General features: G+C 40.9%; 1 protein-coding gene across 1 annotated transcript in view; it reads right to left on the bottom strand.

The window, feature by feature from the left end:
* PCDH15 (protocadherin related 15) overlaps window positions 1-24,546 on the bottom strand; it is a 553,205-nt gene that overhangs the window by 527,914 nt on the left and 745 nt on the right. Inside the window, exons 3-4 of the mRNA XM_018568452.1 lie at window positions 18,571-18,681; window positions 3,004-3,174 (exon numbers count right to left, since the gene is read on the bottom strand). Of these exons, the coding sequence (XP_018423954.1) occupies window positions 3,004-3,174; window positions 18,571-18,681 (282 nt within the window). The remainder of the gene's footprint in view (window positions 1-3,003; window positions 3,175-18,570; window positions 18,682-24,546) is intronic.

A 24,546-nucleotide genomic window follows, 5' to 3' on the forward strand; every position in this document is an offset into this window, starting at 1 on the left:
AGCTAAAATAAGTGTTATATGAGTAAAAAAAAACATTAAAATAGCATATCTTGGTACGGAATAAAACAAAATGGTGAGTAAGCAATCTAAAATGACTTGTTTGAGCCTTTAAATAAAAAAAAGGGTTTTACAAAGTTATAGTAATATTCATATAAAATTGCATTTTTATGATAACAAACATTCGGATGATTGTCCATTGCTGCTGTGTATTCCCAGCCCAAATCTTTTTTCACAGTTTCATAAAGTAGTGAAGGGATAGAACCCTATCGGGTTTTACTGAAATGTTCCCTCACTTCCTATACCTGTGACAATTGTTTCAAAGGACAAGAAAACAAATGTGGGTTTCTTTGGTAGAGTAGGATAAGGCTAGAACTTTCATCAGCTTTTAATGTATGCCTTTGTAACTGTTATGGTCTGTTTCAGGCAGGGACGTGTGGTCAGGGGAGGCAGAGCCTCACCTAGTATTATGAAGAAAAAAGGTATCCGCTTCAAGTTTCAAGTCTGAAGCTAACAGCTTTTTCTCAAACCAGATCGGCTTGTTACAGGTTACACAGCAGGGAAAGCCTCCCTGCTGTGTAACCTGTTATGGATGGAGCGCTGCCTGTTAATTACAGGCAGCGCTGCATCCAGCTTTTGACAGGTAGGTTACACAGCAGCGGACTTCTCCACTGCTTGTGTAACCTAACTTGATGAGGCCAGAGCTGTCACAGCCTCTACTCTGTGTTAGAGGTGTGAGGTCTGTGGATGGCTTGGACCAATGGCAATGAGCCATTGGTCCAAGCTGTCCAATCAAAAGAAAAGAAAAAAACCAGTGAGGACACTGCTCTCAATGCCTCACCAGTGACTCACAAGTGACGAGCAAGTGAGGGACAAGGAGGCTCCTCCCTGTCTCTTCCCTTCCTCCTCCCCACACAGCTTGGTTACCGAGCTGGGGGCTGAGCTTCTGTTGGACAGGGCGGAGCTTCTGCGGGACGGGGCGGAGCTCCTGCTGGATTCCTCACCCAGCACAGAAGGCACGGCATGTCACTGGTTTCAGGGCTGGTAAATCCATTTCCACAAGAAAAGCAAGTGACAGGAATTTCTAACAGAGCCCTGTATAACAGTAAAATCCTAATAGGGTTTCAAACCCTTCCTATTCTATCAATCACAAAAATGGTTTGTCTGGATATGTTAAATGATTTTTTTTGCAGATTAAAATATCATAGTCTAATTAGCTCAACTGGTTCATCCAATGTGTTAAATAAAAGTGTACTTCAGCTGGCCAGCTGAAAATGCTACTGACATAGGACAAGTGTGCAGATGAGGCGTTATAATTTCATTCTGACTACATTGTTACATCCTTATTCCAGGTCTGTGGCTCTGTAAATACTTAGACCAAAAACAGTAAATACCATTTTCAGGCAAGGGTTTTAATTGCAGCTCACATATTCCTCTCTGCACAGTATTATTTAACAGCAAATGTGTTGAAGTAATTCCATTAGTTTCAGCTATGCCACTCATTCCTGTATGTAAGCAATGACAAGTATAATGTTCATTGCACCAGATCACCATAGGACATGCTTTATACACAGAAACTTAATCGACATGAATTACACTTTCCAGGGTTTTGTTCAAGAAGGGATAGAACTAGAGTACAAATGGGAATCAGGAATTTCAAGGAAGATTTTCAAAAGCAAGATTAGATCAATAATGCAGACAACTGAAACATTTTAGAAGACAGTGGGACATTAGGTCAAGTGCAGGGACTGGAGGTTAGTGGGATCAAAAAGCCCATACTATGGTGCAATAAATCGCTAGAATAACTTTTCTGGAAAAACAAGAAATACATTCAAAACCAAAATTATTTAAAAAATGTATAAACATATAAATAGTTATAGTGATGTCTTTTATAAGGGAACACTAAACTACTGTTTGCATGAGGAACAGCAATTAAAACTGCCTTTCTCTACCCCCCTTGTTTGCATAGAACAGATAATTTTGCATTCATTTGCTTAATGAATTTGGATTCTATTGTGCAATAAAACTGACAGAATACCATAGTGCCAGTCAAAGTGAGATGCTGGTGTTCATTTCTAATCAGTATTATATTTACTTTAGTATATTAGTATATATTTCATATCTTATATTATGTTTTGTAAAGTGACAAAACAAAACAGTACAGTATAGTTTGAATTTACAGCTTCAGCTATATTAACACAGATTATTTAAAAATAGATATGGGGATAGTGGTCTTCTAATGGAGTTTAGACCCACCAATTGGTTACCTATATTAATGGTACTACCAAGTACACCTATCTTCTATTTGGTTTCACTACAAAAGCGTTTCTATATTTAAAGGCTAAGTTTACTTTTCGGACCATGTTTCATGTTTCACCCAAACTCAGTGAGTAACACAAAACATTTTCATATTCCCCATACCCCCACCCCCATCATCCTACCTGCCCCCCATCTTTCCCACTTACTTGATTAGTGGAGTTCTGCTCCCCATAAGCTTTGGTCACAATTTGAATTTGGCATGGCTGTGCTTTTCTCCACATGAACAGCCACATCATCGATTCAGAGATCCTTGGTAGGATCTCTGAATGGAGAGAATACATTTCCCATCTGACATCACAGGAGAGGGACTTGTGGTTCTCAATGGAGTGCACTTTCTTTCATCCCTGTAACTAAAAGTCCATACCTTGGTATGGGCACGGGCTGAGAAGAAAAGTCTGCAGGAGCCAGAGCATTGCATCTGTGATCCACTGATTACTTTCACAAGTCTCAAATGCATGTGCATTGTCAGCAAAACATGAAGTGAGAGGAAGTAGAGTTATCAAAAGAGCAAAATGTGAGGTTAAATGCAATTAGAACAAATGTTTAGAGGACAACTGTCTAAAATGGGAATAACCCTCACATTGGGAATATTGTCTTCCATTTTCCTGTTGCACCTCAAGGACAGGAAGTATAGTGAAATCTACCGAGTGGCATGGAGGCAAAAAAAATCCCATCAGCTGTACTTACTGGAGGGTTGAGTTCTGGAAGGCTTGCTCTGTAAGTTAATGGTCGACAATCACGTGTATTTGGCACAGGTTGACAGGGAAGAAATCGAGGACCAAGATCATCACCATCAAGAACATCCACTGTCAAAGTAGTTGTACTTGTCCTCCTTTCATTAAGATTAAGGGGACGATCCTGCAGATGAAAGAAGGTCTTTACATGAATTTGCACTACTAACTACAGTCATGTGAAAAAAGTAAGTACACCCAGTGGAAATTGTTGACTTTTGCAACATATTTGAACAAGCATACAAAAGATCTTTATTCAAACAGTATTTACAGGTCAGGGTGATGTGCTTAAAATGACATTAAGAGTTCAACCTTAAAAATGCATTCAAGTACATTAACTATTAACAAAAACACGGTTCATTTGTGTATCACTTAGCTGCAGATCATCATATTTATCTCTCAATTGGTGCTGATGCTGTGCTTCCTTCTGGAGGGTGGCTACTTTTATTCTCCATGATCCCTGTGTGGGTCGTAAAGTTGCCACCGCTCCAGGCTCACTCCTGTAATGGACTACAATTTCACTTTTAGTTTGCTAATTTGTATTGAAATTGAAATAAAATCATGGAAAATGTGCCTTTTAAATCTTTAGCTCCAAAAAATATCAATAAATATCAGTAAAAAATGTATTGTAATAAAAAAATAGCAATAGATGTAATTAGGTACCTTTAAAAAATAAGTACACCTCTGGCCTCAGAAGCTGGTATTGCACCCTTTAGCAGAAATGACTTCTTGAAGGTGGTTTGCATAACTGCCCATCACTCTTTGATATGAATAATCAATATTGAGTTAAAGTGATATCCTTTATTGGATAACTTAGGTTATTTAAGATGCAAACTTTTGGGATTTCTTAGATCCCTTTGTAAGTCTTTGTACAGTTTATAAATGGTTCTGGAACCCACATATTTATTCAGAGGGTTGCAAGGAGGAGCAACAAAACAAACATTTAAAAAAGGTAAATGGTTAGGCTATAGAGATAGGAATCAGAGGTGGTAGTCGGATAACTGACTCAAAGATAAGGAGTTCCAGGTGCAATTCTCACTTCACAGCAATGTAAAAAATAACACAGAAATTATTAAATACAACAGTTACTGAAACTGTTAGAAAACTATTTCTTGGCACATCTAGATAGCAATGTTTAGCATAAATAGTTATGGTATATCTATATTTGTCAGAGCTTAAGAGTGTTGTTTGGCTAATTGACTAGGAGGAAAATAGCCCTGCCAAATGTGTCACCTCAGTCCGAATCTGAATGCACATGTCTATTCAACATGCGGTATGGCATTCTTCAGCAAAAATAGAGAAACTTAATTGCAGTTTCAGGCAAGATAAGAACTGTAAGTCTCTAGTTGGGGTTTGCTACTTACTGGCATTCTTGTATCCTGTCCTCATGCTAACAATCTTTTTGTTTTGTCTGCATCTCTGTAAGAAAGATTTCTTATCACATCAAGTTCTAACAAGAAATAAGAGGGACATCTCCTCTATAGTTGCAAAGGCTGTAATTAAACAGATGAAGTGGCTCTAAGGCCCCATTCACACCAGGGCGGTAGATGTTCAACGCGGTTTCTGTACAATTTTTAAAAGTGCGTTTTTTGGTGTTTTAATTCACGTTTCAGCTGAAACACAATTAAAAATGCCAAAAAACGGAACCGAAGTACTTCCACTTGCAATTTCCCGCGGTTTTCACAGCGAGTGCACCTACAAAGCACCGGGGTGTTCTCATCGGTTTCCACCGCAGAGCCTGCTTCGAGAGCCAGAAAGAAATTAGGGATCCCTCCGGGCGATATCTCTTGCTCCAGGGACTACTACAGGATCAGGAAGTCACCGTGGTAACGTATTACACTCCTAACACCCGTCAGGTACGTTTTTTGTCGCATCCTCTACGAGTAGTGGAATCACATGCCAGGGGTACAGTTATCCTATGTGGCGACTCAAATTTGACCCTGTTCCCCAGCATAGACAGAACCGGCCCACACTCCACCCCTTCCCCACAATCAGGAGCCTTTCGCTCCCTAATAGCACACCACACATTGGTCGACTGTTGGAGGGAAGTCAATCCCACAACTAAGGACTACTCCTTCTACTCCAATCCACACAAAACATTCTCCAGGATTGATCATATCTTTATTGCCCCCGCCCTCTTACCCAATATCCTTCGCTCCACCATGACTCCCTTTTCTTGGACTGATCACAGCGGCGTCACAATGGAATTGACCTCCCTTTGGGCCTCCAAAACTGACAGGACTTGGTGTCTAAATGACCTCCTGCTCAATAATGAGACCATGCGTCTTGCTATTGAAACAGAACTGACTACTTACATCCATTTGAACTCGACCCCTGATGTCTCACCCCTCACACTGTGGGAAGCACACAAGGTAGTGGTCCGGGGTCGCTGCATTCAGCTGGCCCCCTCACACAAACGGGAACGTATGCGGCGCCTAGCTGAACTAGAGTCTGAATTGCAGGCTGCCTCGGCAGCCTTTCACATGCACGCTACCCAAGCTCATAGGCGACATTGGATGGGGTGACCCGAGACCTAAACCTGCTACTGACGAGTATGGCGGACCGGAGCCTGCGTTATCGCACACACCAATTCTACCTAAATGGAAACAAACAGGACTCACTTTTGGCCAGGAGACTGCGTACGACCGACTTAACTTACAAACCACTGCGAATCCGCACACGGACGAGAGTCATGACCAGTGACCCCTCTAAAATTACGTCGGAATTCGAGCGCAGTCTCTCCGCGCTCTACGCGCCTGAGGCCCCAACCCACTCACCTGACATCCCCCAAGCCCTGACCGATCTGGATCTGCCACCCATCTCTCAACCATTCCGTGACTCCCTAAAAGAACCCCTCACACTGTCAGAAATCAAATGGGCTGTTAAAACGCTAAAAGTAAATAAAAAGCCAGGCCCCGATGGCTACACCCCGCTATACTACAAAACATACTTGGATTACCTGGCTCCCCTCTTGCTGGAAGCGCTTAACTCTATACGCACTGGCGCCTGCCCAAGGCCAGACATCCTATCGGCCACAATCTGCATGATTCCTAAGCCTGATTCAGATAATTCAGAACCTCTCCTGGGTTCTTCTTCTTGTCTCTCAAGATTGTTGTCCTTGGACATTGCTAAAGCATTTGATAGTGTGGAATGGGAGTACATATGGGCAATATTAAGAGCATTTGGGGTTGGTCCCCGATATATTTTATATATTCAACTACTATACGCCAATCCTTTGGCTAAAATACAAGTAAATAAAGCACTATCCCCAGCCTTTAAATTGATGAGGGGGACTAGACAGGGGTGTCCCCTGTCTCCCCTGTTATTTGCACTATCGATAGAACCGTTAGCTAATTTAATAAGAAACTCAGATAAGATAATGGGGTTTAAGCGGGGTAAGGCAGAGGATAAGATACTATTATATGCAGATGATACGGTGGTCTTTTTGGCTGATACTAATCACTCTCTATTAGAGGTAATGTCTCTTCTGGAATTTGGTAGGTTCTCGGGGCTATGTGTCAACTGGGAAAAATTGATGTTACTTCTGATTGATCCTCTTCCATGTCCACTGCCGATGCAAATTCAGCATATACAAATAGTGGAGTCTTTTGTTTATTTGGGTGTAAGGATTAGAGTAAACACTGAGGCATATTTAGAAGATAATTTAATACCAATTCTGCAGAAATTTCAGAAACAATGCAATATATGGTGTAAATTTCCCCTTTCCCCGGTTGGCAGATTAAATCTTATTAAAATGATTTGGATGCCTCAGCTCTCCTATATACTGTACAATTCTCCATGCTGGATTCCGTAAACTATATTCAGGAGGATAAATACAGTATTTAGGGAGTTGATATGGAGGAGGAAACAAGCACGGATAAAACTAGAAATCTTGCAATATCCTAAGAGAAACAGGGGCCTGGCACTTCCAAATCCATGGATAATGTTCTTGGCCACACAGTTTAGACACCTGGCGGGATGGAACTTGAAAGGACAGAGGATAGGGGCATATGATATTATTCAATGTCTGTTTTATGATAGGGACCCCCGTTATGGCCCTTGAAACTACTCTGTACTTGAGGTAATTTTCAAATCTTCCCACTTTAAGACTAATTGGTAAATTGTGGAAATCCATTAAAGGGATATTGGATATTTCTGACTTTACAAAATACACTCCGATATGGGATAATGGGGTACTGTACGAGGTAAACAAACTTCAGGGATTTGGAATATGGAAGGAAACGGGGATTGAATCATTGATGCATATCTATGATCAGGGTAGTTTGTGCTCGTTTCAACAGTTACAGGCAAGCTATTCGCTACCAAATGCTCAATTCTATAAATATCTGCAACTAAGGCATGCGCTCACGGCACATCCAGGTGTACGAGAGGTTTGATCTCAAAGATGTATGCAAAATTACTACCTGGGGTCCTGAATAAATCTCCCATGAAATGTAAAGTGGGCTTGGAAATGGACTTGGGGCCTATGGATGAAGCCCTCTGGAGGGAGGCGTTGTTGTCAATCCAATTAGTTTCACCATCTGCATCGCACAAATTGATGCAGCTCTATATTGTACATAGAACATATCGGACCCCTGAATTCCTACATAGGATAGGATTCAGGGAAAACTCTAAATGTCCAAAGTGTGGGGTTGAACCTGGTTCGTTAATACATCTGCTGTGGCGATGCCCGAAGTTTAAACGATATTGGCAGGAAATAGTAGATATAATAAATACAGCCTTTGGAGTCCATATCTCTAACAATCCCATGTTATGTATCCTGGGTATTTTTGGACCCATAAAAGTGGAATACTACACAAAGGTGGCAATAACGAGGGCTCTATTCGTAGCCCGGCGTAGTATAGCCCTTAGGTGGATTTCAGCAGTGCCTCCCACAGTAGAGGAATGGAAGAAATAACTAGATAAAGTGGTTAGATTTGAGGGAATTATGTTCAAGCACAGAGGTACTATGGACAAATACGGTAAAATGTGGGATAAGTGGATTGAATATGGTAAAGGACCTTGGGTATAATGTCTCTCGTATAATATCTCTCCTATTTATTATGGGTACTCTGAAGAGTAATGTGGCTTGAGAAAAATGGTATGTTGAGAGGAAAATTAATTTTATAAGGAGATGTTTTTTCTGGGTTTTTTTTTATTTTTATTTTTTTTGTTTTTTTTGTTTCTGTTTTGGTTATTCCCCTCTGTGGGTCTGTATGTAATGTTGTCTGTTTTGTTTTGCTGTTTTAATATGTAATTGTGGATGTATAAGTTTGTTTTATGTGTTGTACTATTAAAATAAAAAAAGTATTGAATTAAAAAAAAGATAATTCCAACCGCTCTAATTTTCGGCCCATATCATTGCTAAATGTTGATATAAAAATATTGGCGAAAATTTTAGCAGCCCGCCTTAATAAAGACATCACCTCCATAATTCATGGAGATCAGGTGGGTTTTATGCCCCGTAGGCAAGCGGGTGATGGCATCCGAAGGGCATGTCTGCTAGTGGAAGCGGCCAGGGCAAGGAATATCCCATTAATGCTACTGTCTCTTGACATCCAAAAAGCTTTCGATACCTTGTCCTGGCCCTTCCTCTTTAATACGCTACAAAATGGGGGTTTGGCCCTAAGTTCCTTTCTTGGGTTCGGGCACTGTACACGAACCCGAGCGCATCAGTCAAATATGCATGTCATCGCTCAACCTCATTCCCAATCACTAGAGGCATGTGACAGGGCTGCCCCCTGTCCCCGCTGCTCTTTGCGCTAGCTATAGAACCCCTGGCCCAACTTATCAGAGAGCACCCAAATGTCACTGGAATCTCCATTGCAGGCCACCAACATAAACTAAGTTTATTTGCAGACGACATTTTGCTGTTTGTCTCGAACCTGTCCGTTTCCCTACCAAATTTGTTCGATATTCTTGATCAATACGAAGCCACATCGGGCCTGAAAGTTAACCCCCATAAATCAAAAGCCCTTAACGTGACGCTACCAACACCAACGGTGGACGCCCTTAGAACCACTTTCCCTTTCGTGTGGGAACCCCAAGCATTACGTTATCTAGGCATATGCCTTACCGCAACATATGACACCCTATATGAAGCAAACTACCCTGCATTATTCACACGCCTCACATTACTGCTCCGAGCCTGGTCACACTACACTCTATCCTGGTTAGGGTGGATTTCTGCCATCAAGATGACCTATTTGCCAAAACTACTTTACTTTTTCAGGGTCCTACCAATCCCGGTACCACGACATAGACTCAGGATTCTACAGCGCCAAATCTTTAACTTTATCTGGCAGGCAGGCCGCCCACGTATATTTCGCGCCACGTTATACTCACAGAAACTAGGAGGTGGAGGTGGAAACTAGGAGGTGGACTGGGTGTCCCCCAAGTCTCAGCCTACTACACGGCAGCCCAGTTGGCAGTGCCCCCGAAGTATCACGCTACTATAGATCCCCCACTGTGGGTCTCCCTAGAAGCAGTTGACTGCGACCCTCTGACTGTCCACAACCTCCTCTGGCTACTCCCCAAGGATAGACAACGATTATCAAACCCTATCACAAGACATTCCCTACGCATCTGGTATGCACATAAATACTTGAGTCACCTGATGTCTGCTCACCGCCCACTCCTATCCTTCTTGAAAAATCCAGCTTTCCCCCCTGGCTGTGATTCCCTTCTCGCATTCCGCCATTGGATATCAGGAGATGCGACAATACTACACAAACTGTACACAGCTGCGGGCCCTAAAACTTTCCAACAACTTCGTGATTCCTTTAAATTACCGGCCACCGAGATGTTTCAATATCTACAGATCAAACATTTTATCTCTGCGCAAGTACCCTCATTCCCTACAGGTCCAATGTTCACCTCGTTTGAGCGAACCTGTTCGAATGACCCCTTTGTGCCAGGTCTAATCACCTAAATCTATGCCCAGGTGCTGTCGAACACAGCACCCCATAATCATAAGTATATGTTAGCCTGGGAAAAAGATCTGGGCAGACCTATAGATGAGGATAGCTGGAGCACCATTTGGGAAGTGACCAAGTCTAGCTCACAGAGCATGCAGGTGCTGCAAACCAACTATAAGCTCCTCTTCCGCTGGTACCTGGTGCCTAGCAGGCTGAGGACGTTTACTCCGGGCCACACTGGTCAATGTTTCCGAGGATGCGGGGAAGTGGGATCCTACATCCATACTTGGTGGCACTGCCCCACTGTGCAGTCCTTCTGGACCAAAGTATTTGCCTTTATGTCCACAATCATGGCTCTCACACTGACGCCTGACCCAGGAATCGCTCTACTTAACCTGCCCCCTGGGGGAATGACACCTAAAAACACAAGTTCCTACTTCATGGACTAACAGCAGCTAAACAGACAGTGGTGAGGTCATGGCAATCCGCCACAGTTCCTTTTGCGGTACTGGAACGCCGACTTCACTGGTTCTTTGCCAATGAACGAATCACGGCACGGCTGAACGATAAAGTCCCTCGTTTCGAATTGATCTGGGACCCCTGGATTCAGCATCTACAGGCTAAATCGTTTGACGCTAGGTTACTGACACTCATACTCCAGGGTGAGGATACCCTCCCACATGCCCTCTCAGCAGAATTGAATCCCTCCCACATCTCCCTTACCCCCTACGTAGTAACGCTGAACCCTATCCCCCCCCTTCCCTCCCTTTTCCCTCGCTTCCTGATCCTTTCCTTTCCCCAAGGCATGGCGTGGGCGGTGTACGGGTAGTACACGGCCCCTTACATTCACCAACACTTTCACCTGATAAATTCACCACATGCAATGTTCATTGATTGTTCTAGATTATTACTACTTAAATGTTTATAGGTAACCGTTAAACACACAATCACTGTATAGTGCCCCCTGGGAAATACGAAGACAGTCGTTGAAACTGGGGCTTCCGTACATTAGTCATGTCAACACGCATAAATGTATGCACCTCTTGTACTCGTATCTTGCAGTGTATTGTATAACAAAATAAAAATAAAATTCTTCTTGAAAGAAAAAATGCCAAAAAACACAATGATCAGCGCATTTCCATTGAAATCTATATGGAAAATGCGCTGATCAGTGCTAAAAATGTAGCTCAGAGAGCAGTTTGGACTTGACAGGCAGATTGAAACGCGTGATTGTGCGGCCCCATAGGAAGAAATGTGTATTTTACTGCTGGTGGTTCAGCACAAAAAAATCTACACGACCAAACTGCCATGGTGTGAACGGGGCTAATACTTTTCTGTCCAAAAAAATGTTTGGGCTGGAGATTGGCTTTATATAATATTATTTTTTGCAATCTTGCCTCTTTTTTTATTATTGTGAGTAAAAGTAGTATCTCTACACTGAAGGTTACAATTTACAAAGTTCTCTCTCACAACCCATAAACAGGTCTGTCATTGTTATGTGTTCACTGCGGGATGGACTTCAATATATTTTTTAAATCACCAGAATCTGAAGGTTGTCTGAAAAATGCTTAATTTCAAGCTTTTTGCTGTGTCATAATTTGAACAGCTTTTTAACCTCTTGGCACACCAGGCATGTCAGGATTTGTCTGTGCTTTTGCAAGGTCAAACTTTTTGCTTAGGCATGTTGAATTTACCTTCTCCCTGCTTCACATACATAGGTTGATTTACTAAAGAGGTAGAGCTTATTCACTTTCAAAGTACATTTTCACTTTGCAAAGATAATTTTTATTTCTCTTAATGAATGAGGTGAAAAGAAAAAAAACTGTTTTTGCTTGCACATGATTTAATTCAGCACAACTGGGTGTTGGAAAAATGGAGGCTTGATTGACAATATATTTTTTTTTCTAAAAGTATAACTGTTATAAGAGAGCTATGGGAGCTGCCATTGCTGACATCCTTCTGAAAATCCTAGTTTCTTGACTGTTATGTTGGCCTATGGCTTCAATATTTTGAGTGTCTGACCTGGAACAAGATTAGTAAAGTAGGATAAAAGTCAAAACACGCTTTGGCTTGAATGTTCTGGATCTAAGAACTCAGATAATCCAGGCTCAGAATTGCTCAGAAATGGTTTGCTCACATTTAACTTCTGAAGATGGCACGTTATGAAAAATGAAAAAGTGAATACCAGCCTGGCTGCCATAGTCTTTGAAAAAAATATTATTTTTTGGTTTTTTTTCTTCTAAAAACCTAACGCAAACTGTCTACTTTGCCATTCAAATTAATAAAAAAAGGTTTGTACACAAACACCACCTCAGACAACATCATCCAAGAATGCTGAAAGCAAATAGTAAGATGCACTAAACATAGACGTTTACCTGTTCCATGTTTCCTAACCAATGAAGTACAGAGGGCAAAATAAAAGTCTGGGTGAGTAATTATTCCCATGATAAGAGCAACTGGAAAATAATGGGGGGCGGTATCGTTCTTCCTTGAATGAAATAGTTCCGGCATTAAGAAACCTTGAAAATTCACTCTCAATAATTTGTGAGAAGTTGAAAAGGAAGGGATTGAAAAGAGAGGATCATATTTTCTGTTTTAAGAGAGATGATAACTGTTAGATGACAGCAATAAAATCTCAAGAAGACTCTTCTTATAAAGAATGGAAGGTAAAAAAAAAATGTCATAGCTTTCATATGATTGCAGTGTACAGATCCCTGCTGTATGGGAAAAAAAACATTCTGAAACATGAAGGAAAAAATTCAATATCTCAGTAGAAACCTATTTTCCATTATAAAGGTTTTCTTCATTACAGGTTTGTGAAGTATTTGAGAAATGCAATGAGCTAAGGTTTATCGTGAACACATGGGATGAAGCACAGTATACCTTGGATTTCAGATACCTCAACCTTCAAAGTCTGGTTTAGACACTTTAGGGTTTTTGTGACATATATATTTCTAAACTTCTTCTTACAGAGGAATAAACAAATTAATAAATATTCAAAAGTAGACAAAGATTATGAAAATTCAGAAAAATATGTAATATATAGTATACTATACTATATTGTTATTGTGGATATTGGAGTCAAAACAGCTCTAGGTGACTAACCACTGAACAGACACTCTATTTCAGGTTGTTCTAAAGAATATCTACATTGTTTCCAATATTCTTATACTAGAGTTTGCCTTGGTTCTGAGCATTGAAAGCATATTTGCTTTGAGTGCATTTTTTTAGGAATGTTTTATTCTATTGGTTAGAACACTTAAAAAAAGAATGTAAGTGTGATTATATTGCTACACATAGAGCAACTAGGGATATGTTTTAGGTTAAGGTAGAACTCATGGCCAATGCCAACCTGAAGCTTAGTAGTTATGTGTAGCAATATAATCACAAATGCATTCCTTATAAAGTGCTCCAATCACTAAAGTAACACATTTCCTGAAAATAGCACTCTAAGCTTAAACCAAATAAGCTTTTAATGCTTTTCAGAAACAATGTAGATATTCCGACTGGCTTGTGTGGATCATGTTGAAAAATACCATACATGTACTTACTACAATATGTTGGGGGCTTTTTACAGTGAAATACATTTTAATGCTGATTTTGTTTTGTTAAAAGCTGGCTGGCGTGGTTCCTATTGGCAAAGTGGTCTAATACTCAATATTTTGGGAGATTCTTTCAGTGAAATAACTATACTCTTAAGTGGCCAGAGTGGGTCCTGCTGACAAAGTGGCCCAATCAAAGTCTGTAAAGACTGTTCACTTACTACAATATTTTGGGGAGCTTTTTATAGTGAGATAAATACAGTCCTGTTATTTTAAAGTGACACTAAACACATGAGTTGAATGTTCAAAATGCATTCAAGGGGATGTGGTCTAGTAATGGCGGAGTGAAGACATGTGAAAGGTGAGCTTTACAACCCCGCTAACTTTCAGATGATCTGCCATACATTCCGATTGCTTCTCTTAAATATGCCGAGGCACAAGAAGTCGGGTCGCATGTCCTTGGCTTGATGGGACTTCGGAATCAGACTTTTTCACTCCCAGGATGAACGCCAGGAGAAGCAATATGGCGCCTTCACCCAGCAACTCCACATGGTCCATCTTGAAAGATCCTACTGCTACAATGGGAGAACATCTACAGCACTCTCTACCTTCATTGCCACTTTCTCCAGCCTCGCCTGTGTTCACAACATGTGAGACAATCTCAGTAATGGGTCCGGAGAGGCCCGCTGACTCAGGTAGAGGCGTAGGTGGGCAGAACAACTAGGGGCCGGAGGCATGTCCTTTTGTGCCTAAGGGCCCAGTCACTATCGGTTTCATTGTCCACTAAACAAGATTGGCTCCTGTTCCCTCACATCATCAACCACTCGTATGTGAGGAAACAAGGGAAATATAGGAATCCCTCTCCATTCTTTCAACCCATGCAGCTTTTGAAACCTGGATGACATAGTTGGAGGAGTCCTTGGCCAGATATAACCAATGCTTAGCTCATAACATATTGTAGCAGGATGATCTAGAGAACCAGAGTAGGAGAAACAACCTGACATTGTGGAGTATTCCCAAGGCAACCACAGCTGCTGACCTCCGCATCATGGTACAATCCATCCTCAGCAAGATCTTGGGCAGAGAACCTACTGTTGAGCTGGAGCTTGACCGTTCACAGGGTACAACATATGCTGAGGGATGAGTCTTCTGGTTCTCATGACACTCTCTGCAGAGTACATTTTTACACCATCAAAAAATAAATACTACACAAAGCTTGGGCAAATGGCCCTGTGGACTTTGACAGGGCTACTATGTATAGCCTCCCTGGTCTGTCCCGGCACACCCTGCAGATGTGGTGTCTTCTAAAACCTTTACTGGATAAAATCACGTCATTGGGGGCTTCCTATTGTTGGGGATTCCTCTTTTATATTATTGTACGCAATTGATCTGAAACTTTTTTACTCCACTCTCTGAGCCAGTTTCCAGATCTTATTGCTCTCCTGGATGCAGTCAAGATACCGATACCGGACAGCACTGATTTTGCCTTTAACATCTTCACAAACTGTAGATGTCTCTTTCGTCCACGCATTAGCGTTCTGCAAGCATCTGGTTCTTTCTGGAACTTTCTGTTTGATGTCATACTGAGGCCTTCTTTTATACCAGGATCGCAACTTATGACTTCTGTTGGGACACAGATGGCCATCTTGATCTCTTTGAGTTTGTTACACATGCCAAGATTATATCCCTTATTTTCCTGTGGTGTTGTATTTGAAGGTGATACTATCTTGTGATTCACAGATGTGCTGTGATTGTCCCTCGGAAACCTATAATTTCCAGTACAGCATGGCCATGCCACCTAGTCGTGTGACTTTGTGTATATAATATATAATATACATTTATATACCCATATTGTTTATTATAGGTTGCTATTGACAAATTTACTGTTGAGTTGTATAGGTCATTTTGCATTTCTATGTTATTATGTTTATGAGGATGGTTAGATGGGTGGTTGGGTAATTTCAGGGGATCCTAGAAGCAAGTTCAACTCTGTTTTTGGTGGGCAATGCCACTGATCCTACATGTTGGGTGGCCCCCTGGGGGGTCCCTGTGGATCCTACCTCTACCCATACAGAAAACTTTGGAGGGTGCTGTATGTCACCAATTGTATCTATCACAGCCTACTGGGAGATATTGAGACCTTCATCACATGTATTAGAGGTTACAGGTATTGTAAGGTGATGCTCCAATTGTATTTAATTCACTATTGATTAAGGGGTGTGCTGAAAAATGCCTGACTGAACTTGGAGATTTCAGATGGTCCACTCATACTTGGGGGTGACTTTAATGTAGTCCTGGACCCTTTAATTGATACTTCCAGAGGTGCATCCCACCTCTCTTACCCGCATCTCTAGGAAATTAAAAGAGCTCTCCAATCCATGGGTTTGGTGGATGCCGGCGTGTTCACCATCCCACAGATAAAGATTTTGCCTTTTATTCTTCCGCAAATCACACCTAATCCCACATTGATCTCTTGTTGATCTTGCAATGCCTATTGCCTCTGGTGCGTTCATCCTCTATAGAGACCCCAGTTGTTTCAGACCATAGCCCGGTGATGTTAGCTTTCTCCATGAGCCCAGATGTCTCTAAATCCTGGTCCTGGAGACTCAATGATTCTCTTCTCCAGGATGGTCCTTTGCTCTGTGAGTTAGAGGAATGCCTGGAATTCATCTTTAGCGAAAGCCAGGGTCCTGATGTATCCCCATTTTCCGTGTGGGTGTGCTTGTTGTCGGAGTTGCTACACCATTGTACTGTAACCAGATCTAAAGTGCAACGCTCCTTCTATGAATACGGCAACAAGCCCAGGAAATTATTAGCTAGGTCACTTAGGGAGGCCACATTAAGAACCTACGTCTCCCAAATCGTTGCTGGTGATGGCTGGAAACATGTTAAGTCTTCGGACTTTGAGTCTTGCTTCAAGGATATTTATAGTGCTTTATACATGTTTCCACAAGCATCAGAGTCACATAATGCATCCTCAGTATCAATTCACATTGAGGTCTACCTGCAATCTTCAGACATACCCAAAATTCCTGCAGAAATGGATTCTCATTTTTAAAGTTTTATTTATGAGTCTGAATTTCTCACAGCTGTCTGGACCTTGAAAAATGGTAAAGCGCCTGGGCCAGATAGCTACACAGGCAAAATGATTTAAAACTCGTGCGCCTATATTGCATCTAGATTCACGTGCGCTTTTAACATTCTTTGTGATGGTCATGCCTTTCCCATTGATACTCAGAGCCCAAATCACCGTAATCCTGAGAGAAGGTAAATAAATTTCCTCTTGTACAAATTACCAACCCATCTCCCTTTTGATTTTGGATCTCAAGCTGTTCCCTAAAATTCCATCCCTTACACTTCTCCCAGTCTTGCAATCATTGATTCATCTTGATCAAACTGGATTCCTTGATGGCAAAGAGGTCAAGAATAGCACTATGCATGTCCTCAATGCTGCTCACTTGGCAACTTCCTGCAACATCCCAATGAGCCTGATGTCAACAGACATCAAAAAGGCATTTGCCCAAGTAGACTGGTCCTTCTTGAAAGCTACTTTGAGACATACAGGTGAAACTCGAATAATTAGAATATCGTGCAAAAGTAATTGCAGTAAGTGCTGCAAAAGGGGCCCAAACCAAGTACTGAGTACATATGCATGCTTGTACTTTTCAGATGTCCGATATTGTTCTATGTACAATCCTTGTTTTATTGATTGCATGTAATATTCTACTTTTTTGAGGTTGTGGATTTGGGGTTCTTGGGGTTTTCATGAGCTGTAAGCCATAATCATCACAATTATGACAAATCACGGCTTGAACTATCTTGCTTTGCATGTAATGAGTCTATCTCATATATTAGTTTTACCTTTTAAGTTGCATTAGTGAAATAAATGAACTTTGCACGATATTCTAATTATTCGAGTTTCACCTGTATAGATCTGGGAGCTCAAATGTGTAGCTCGATTGATACTTTATATTCAACACCTACCGTGGCGGTGAGGGCAAACGAGGCAATTGCCTTTTACTTTCCCCTTTCTAATGGGACAAGTCAAGGGGGTCCTTTATCTCCATTGCTAGAGCCCTTTTTATGTCATGTCTGTAAGAACTCAACAGTTCCACCATTTCAGATCTAGTATACTCCCTCATAATAACAATATCTTGCCCCCACTCTCTGCCTTTGATTGTCTTTGTGTAGAAGGTGGCCCATCCAGGCATTCTCTCTGTTTAACATATAAACCCCTAACCACCCCTGAGGAGTCCTTTGTCCCACCTTTTCTTCTCAAGTGAATATTTGCTTGTCCTTGTCTTCTGAATGAGCTAAACAAATGTTCTATAAAACTCAGTTTTGTCAAAATTTTGGAAATTGTTTTAGTGTTCACTGAGATTGGCCCAACGAAGGACTCCTCCAGTTGCAATGCATAATGGGACTTGTATTTCCACCAACTTGTATTACTGCCAAGTTTGCCCAACCCGGCAGTAGTTAATAAATACATAATTCAAAATTCTTGTTGCATGGACTGGTACAAGTATCAGCAACAAAAAAGCAAAAATGTTTCTTGCAGGAGAAAATGTAGACAATTGTTAGAATGAAGATACATATCACATAATGTAAATGAAAGCCCACACAAAAAAAGAATTCTTGAGTTTGGGAGAATGTGGAGAAGGGTTAGATTTACAGCCACTTGCTGTAGCACTCTGACACATATGATGTCACCAGTAGAGGGACAACTGGGACACATACAGCAGTAACAACATTTCTCTATTAAAATTGTGATTTTACTGCTTTTTGTGATTTCATTAAAGATCGTTCCCTTTATTTCCTGTCACAGCAGCGAAGGAACATAAATTGATAGGAACTCTCCAGAGTATTGACACAGGACTAGTATTCCTATCAAGTATTCCACACTTTATCTAGAGGAATAGAAATTAGCTGTAAGTTTGGACTTTAAGGAACAGAGTTAGAATGACAAATATAGTGAATAATAACAGGACAAAAAGTGATATAGTATTTTACACCTTGCACAATATAATAGCTAAAACATGCTTGTAAGGAAACTGTGAAACTTACATTAGCTTGTACTATGACATAATACCGTGTCTTTTCCTCATAATTCAGCCTGCGCCGTAACACAACTGCTCCAGACAGTGTGAGGGGAATGTCAAAGGTCTGGTTGGAGGCCTAAAAAACAAATGTTAAAAATAGTATCTTTACACATGTCAATTTTACACAAATGCCCTTTTCAGCTTCCAGATTCCTTTCTTTCTATAAGTCCTTGCTTTTATATTTGTGTCCACTGCTGGTAGATGTGAAATGGATTTTCTACTATTATTCCATTCATAAATGCAGTAATAATGCTAGGACTGCAGCTAACGATTATTTTCATAATCGATTATTTAGCCCATTATTAACTTTGATTAATTGGATCAAATTTTTTAAAATATTACCGTCATTTATTTAAAATAAAATACACAAATGCAGAGTTACAGACATAAAGTTTACTTCAGAATAAAGCAGTATGCACATTTTTTGAAATGGCACTGCACTGGAACGCAGGGCATTGCAGTACCGTGTGTTCCAGTGCGTGCGATCACAATGTGGACGGGATCTGCATTTGGGTGCCATTGAAATGAATGGCACTGCAGCGCACCTCCTGCAGCAATTTTTGTCAGGCCAAAACTTAAAATGACTTTTCCTACCTATATATAGATCTATATCTATAGATCTATAGATCTGTAGATCTATAGATATAGATTTTAATTAGTTTCATGAATTTAAAATAATGTGAACTGTAAAACTCTAAGCCAATATGATAAAATAACCAAACTTATATTTAAAATATTACACCAACATTGTTTTTAGTTAATTTACTATATTGTTTTATTGGTTTGCATTTTTTATTTTACTTTAAAAAAGAAAATTGCCTTTTGCCAGATTGGCCATGGCTCCTAGCCTGTAGAAGCCAAAGAGGAATGGGTGGCAGTGGAGTCATGGGGGGTGGGGGATAGGTTGAACAGGGTGGGGTATGGGTGGAATGGGGCAGAGCATAGTTAGAATGGGGCGGGCGGAGAAGGAAGTGTGCTTGGCTGAGGAGGAACAGGATGGGCCAGTGGAGACGCGAGGCAGCAGCGGAGGAATACAGGGTCATTACAGTCTTTTCTCCCTGCTGGTGCTGGCTGCAGTGGCCTGTGTCCTCCGCTGCCTCTGCCGATACAGGCAGGAATTGAAAGGAACACAGACCGCTGCAGCCAGCACCAGCGGGGAGGAGAATGGAGGAGTAGAGCGGTGGCAACTAATCGTAAAGCAACTAATCAATGATGAGAATCGTTCCCAATAATTCCCATTATTGATTTAATCGATTTGTTGTTGCAGCCCTAAATAATACATATATATATAATTTTGACATTGGTTCATATTCTACATACAAAATGCAGCACTGTATTGAAGATATGCAGATTTTGAAGATATTATGAAAAGGTATATTTTCTTAATAGGCATACATGGTGGTGCAGGTATGGCAGGGAATCTATCTGCTTAAGGCTTTCCAGACAAAGGTATACTACCCTGAATACTTGATGTGTTGGTATCTTTGGAGAAAGTTGCACATATTTTTTTATGTGCGCTATTTTAAAGAAACCTTCAAGAATATAAGGGCAGCTAATTACCAGCAGATCTGAAACTATTGCCAACGTTCTGTCAGATGCAAATCACTCCAGTCTTTTGGAGATAAATTGCCTCATCTCAAATGGCTGATAAGATTATAATAATAAGGTGGACAGAGAGTTTACAATTTAAAATAAGAACAAGCTCAAATTCTTCACAGGTATGCAAACCATAATTGTAAATGTTATGATTGGTGTACCTGTAGTCAGCAAATGGTGATTCCTGACTGGCCTTTGTAGTTCTACGTTGATTATTTACCAAATACATTGAACAGATTTTGCCTAGAACATTAAGAGGGTTATTCACGAAGGAGCCGAAGGATCCAGCCGTAGTTCAGTAGAACCAAAGGGCTGCTGTATGGGCTATTCACAATAGCTTGTACAGCAGCTGAAGGCTGCCGAGTGGCTCAGCCGAGCCAAACGCATATGCTTCAGCTCACCTGAGCCATAGTGACAGCCGAAACGTGGAGAAAGATCACGTGGGGGGAACATCACACTTTTTTTTTCTATTTTGGGACCCTCCTAACTTTCCTACTAGACCTAGAACGTCTGGTATGGTTTGGGAGGGGAACCCCATGCTGTTTTTTTTCCGTTTTTTTTTTTGATTTTTAAAATCATTTTAACTTTTTAAATTTTTCTTTTTACAGTTATTTGTAAACAATGTTTTTCATTTGTTTACATTTTTTTCTATTCTGCTCGCAGAATAGCCACGCCGAATGCCGCTCGGCTACCTTCTGCTATTCACTCACTGCTGTTCGGCTATGAAAATAGGGGCGAGTGAGCTGCCAGAGCTTCGGCTCAGCCGATCCAGGTTTTGGATCGGCTGAGTCGAACTCATTCCGCACTACGGCTTAGCATGAGCATGTTCGGCTGACCGAAGACAACTGAGGTACGGCTGATTTTAGCCGATGTACTACTGAAATCATGTTGTTTGGCTCTGTTGCCTTTGGCTTGGTTATTCACTTGGCTGCCTTCAGCAGCTTTGTCAATAACCCCCTAAGTATGTTAGCAGTATACAATAGACAAATAGCTGAATTTATTGTATGTTCTTTATCAGGTTAACTGTAGTGGTTAAACAGAACAACACAATACCAAAAGGAAACCTCCACTAAGAGGACATGTATATAGGGATAGTGAATGCTTCTATTTTCTTATACAAATACTATGTTTCAGAGATTAAACACAATGTAACTAATGCTGTTTTGTCAGTCAGCTCTTGACAACATTGTGGGTTTGATTATTACCTGTCATAGTCAGAGGCAATATAATGCCTGCCAGCATCCACCAAAAGGCCATGAAGACCTTTTAAATCCTATTTACTTTAAAGGCTCATTGTGCTGTGTATTGTGATAAAACTGACATTCTTAAAACACATAGCAAAAAATAAATCTACATCATCTTTGAGATGGTGTATTGGAAAAATAAATTGGTTAAAGCTGATCTCCAGGCATAATCCACATTTACCACCAAACTTTCCCCACCTCTTCTAGACTATATCTCAGCATTATATGTGTATTTTACTTTGTTCCCGTAGTAAGAAACAGCTTTTAACCTCCTGCCATCCGCTCGTTGAGAAAAAATGGACGGACGCCAGACTCCCATTTTTTTCTTGCTCGCGCGCGCCCCCTGGAGCTGGTGAAGCAGATCTCTGCTTCATCAGCTTCTTTGGGGTCCCCAGGTGACATTAGGGGTCCTAGGACCTGTCAGTGAGCCTTCGCTATTATATAGGGGGATTGTTATTCCCCTATGTGAGGCTTGTAAAATTCTTGTAGGAGAAGTTGTGTAGAGAAGGCAACAGCAAGCTGTCTGATTCAGTTTCTATTTACATAGACATGTACCCCAGCACTTACAACAGTCAAACCGTTGATGGGCTAATAAAATCCATCAAAAATAATTTACATTTACCTCCTTACTAGAACAGCTCTATAAATGAAATAAATATAAGCTCTCCAAATACTCATATCTGTTTACAGAGCTGTTCTAGTATACAAATAGTAGGAAAATTGCTGATATATTCGTCTTCCCCCTTTTAGCCTACTCTTATTGCCTGGGAACATGTGTGTTTGCTATATGCCAGTAGGTGAATTGGTTGGAGCTACAATAAGCCAAGAAAACCATGTCAATAATTTAATTGATCTTATGCTCAGTTAGGAGCTAAGTTGTACTAAGCTGTGTAGGTATGGGAAGAGCTGGGTGGGGAAAGGTAGAGTCTGGTGAGGAACTAAGCAATACTGAGTTGTAACGAGCGGTGGATCTAGGTGGGCAATGTGAATGCTGTCTAGACCTCCTATGTATGAAGTGATCAGCCTACATCAACACTGTCCCAAGCAAGCTGATTAAAACAAATTAAGAGGTTTTGAGTAGACTTGTCTGCCAGAGCACAGGCAAGTCACCTGTGGTGACTTGCCCTTCCTTTGGAATATGAAGCAATGGCACATTGTGACAGCAGGATGCTAGTAGGATTGCAATAAAATGGAGCCACCCATAAAGCTCACAAAGATCACTTATGCATGATATGGCAACCTTTTAACCTGCTCTCATTGGCTGGGCACATGTGTGGTCCTAAACAGTGCTTTGCTATATGCCAGTAGATGGATTTGTTGGAGCTACCATAAGCCATGCAAACTACTGTATTTTTCCATGTATAAGACTATACTGAACTTCCGATTGCAGAGACAAGCTAAAAGGTTTCCTCCAATCATGAGCCTTATGTACCCGTCAGCTGATGCTGCGGAGCGCATGTCGCCAGTGCCCAGATGCAACAAGGAGCCCATAAAAATGTCAGAAAACAAAAAAATACCGGTACCAGTAAGCGGCTTTCTTACGCTGCAAAATTTAAACTGGATGTAATCAGTTATGCAAAAGAGCATGGAATAAATTGATTTCTGAATTTTGGGTAAGAAAAGTGGGGGGCGTCCTATACATGGGGGTGTCTTATAGACGGAAAAATACGGTATATGACTAATTATTATCCATTTCACACCATAGAAAAAAGTGAAAAACAAATTATCAAAAATCCCAGTAGACTTCCAGTAGATTTCGAAAATCTGGGGTATGTTTCCTGACACTAATATGAACTGGGGAAGTCACTTGTATGAGCAGTGAAACAGCTTCAGCATTACATACAAGTCCAATAGATTGTATCTAGCTGTACCAGCTGTACTAGCTGTACCATGATCCTCATAAATACAAATATTCACAAACAAAGGAGTATGCAACATTTGAAACCTTTAAATAGCAGTTAATAGTAAAGCAAAGAATTTACGACAGAGTACTAATGCACCAGAATCCACAAAAAAAGGAAACAAAAAAATATTATAACTGTACAGCTAGAAGCTCAGGAGTATTCAGGGCATACAAGGTCTGCATACTAACTACAAGCCAGAAGAATAAGCTAAATTGCACCTCTACGCTGCAAAATCAGATCAAAAAAGCCCTGCCAACACCCCAAATTAGTTAAGTGACCCTTAGAGGCACATTGGTAAATCCTGTTACCCACATATAGCACATAGCACTACAAGCATACACTATTCAGTGCACGCAGCACAATGATAATGTCCATCACCCCTGGTCCCAAGCACATTTTTTTTTGTTTTACAATGGTGGTTTCCCAACTTTGTTTGCTAATGGCTATAAATGAAATAAACAAATGTCTACTACCGTATATACTCGAGTATAAGCCGTCCCGAATATAAGCCGAGGTACCTAATTTTACAAAAAAAAATGGGAAAAAGTATTGACCCGAATATAAGCCGAGGGTGGGAAATGAGGCAGCTAATGGTAGATAGATACCAATAAAATTACATTAATATTTATTTAAAAGAAAAATAACCTAGCTCTGCAAGTGGAAAAGGGGGTACAGGGCTACATATCATGTACTACGGATCATTTAACCCATTCATATTAGCAGAGGATAATTGTAAATCTATTGTTCAGTGCACTCTATATGTAGTATATAGTACATGTACATATAGAGTGCCTGCAACAATACATTTACAATGATCCTCTGCTAACATGAATGGGTTAAATGATCCATAATACAGGGCTACATACAGATCATTTAATACATTCAGGTTAGTATCATTGTAAATGTATTGTCTGCACTGTATTAGCAGTATATACTCTATATAGAGTATATACTGCTAATACAGTGCAGACAATACATATACAATTGCTTAATAAATCTCTCTCCCCCCCCAATCTGCCCTCACTCACTGTGTCCGTGTGCCGGTGATCGATCATCACATCACAGAGAGAGCAGGGACGAGTCAGCGGCGCGCTGGTCCAGTGGGAGGAGCTCCAGGTGGGGTCCTAATTTAGCTGGCTCAGAGGTGCCTGCCCGCTAAATTACAACCCCACCTGGAGCTCCTCTCGCCTGATCAGC

The sequence above is a fragment of the Nanorana parkeri genome, unplaced genomic scaffold, assembly GCF_000935625.1.
Source record: "Nanorana parkeri isolate BGI_ZX_2015 unplaced genomic scaffold, ASM93562v1 scaffold32, whole genome shotgun sequence".
In the NCBI taxonomy this organism is placed as follows: Eukaryota; Metazoa; Chordata; class Amphibia; order Anura; family Dicroglossidae; genus Nanorana; species Nanorana parkeri.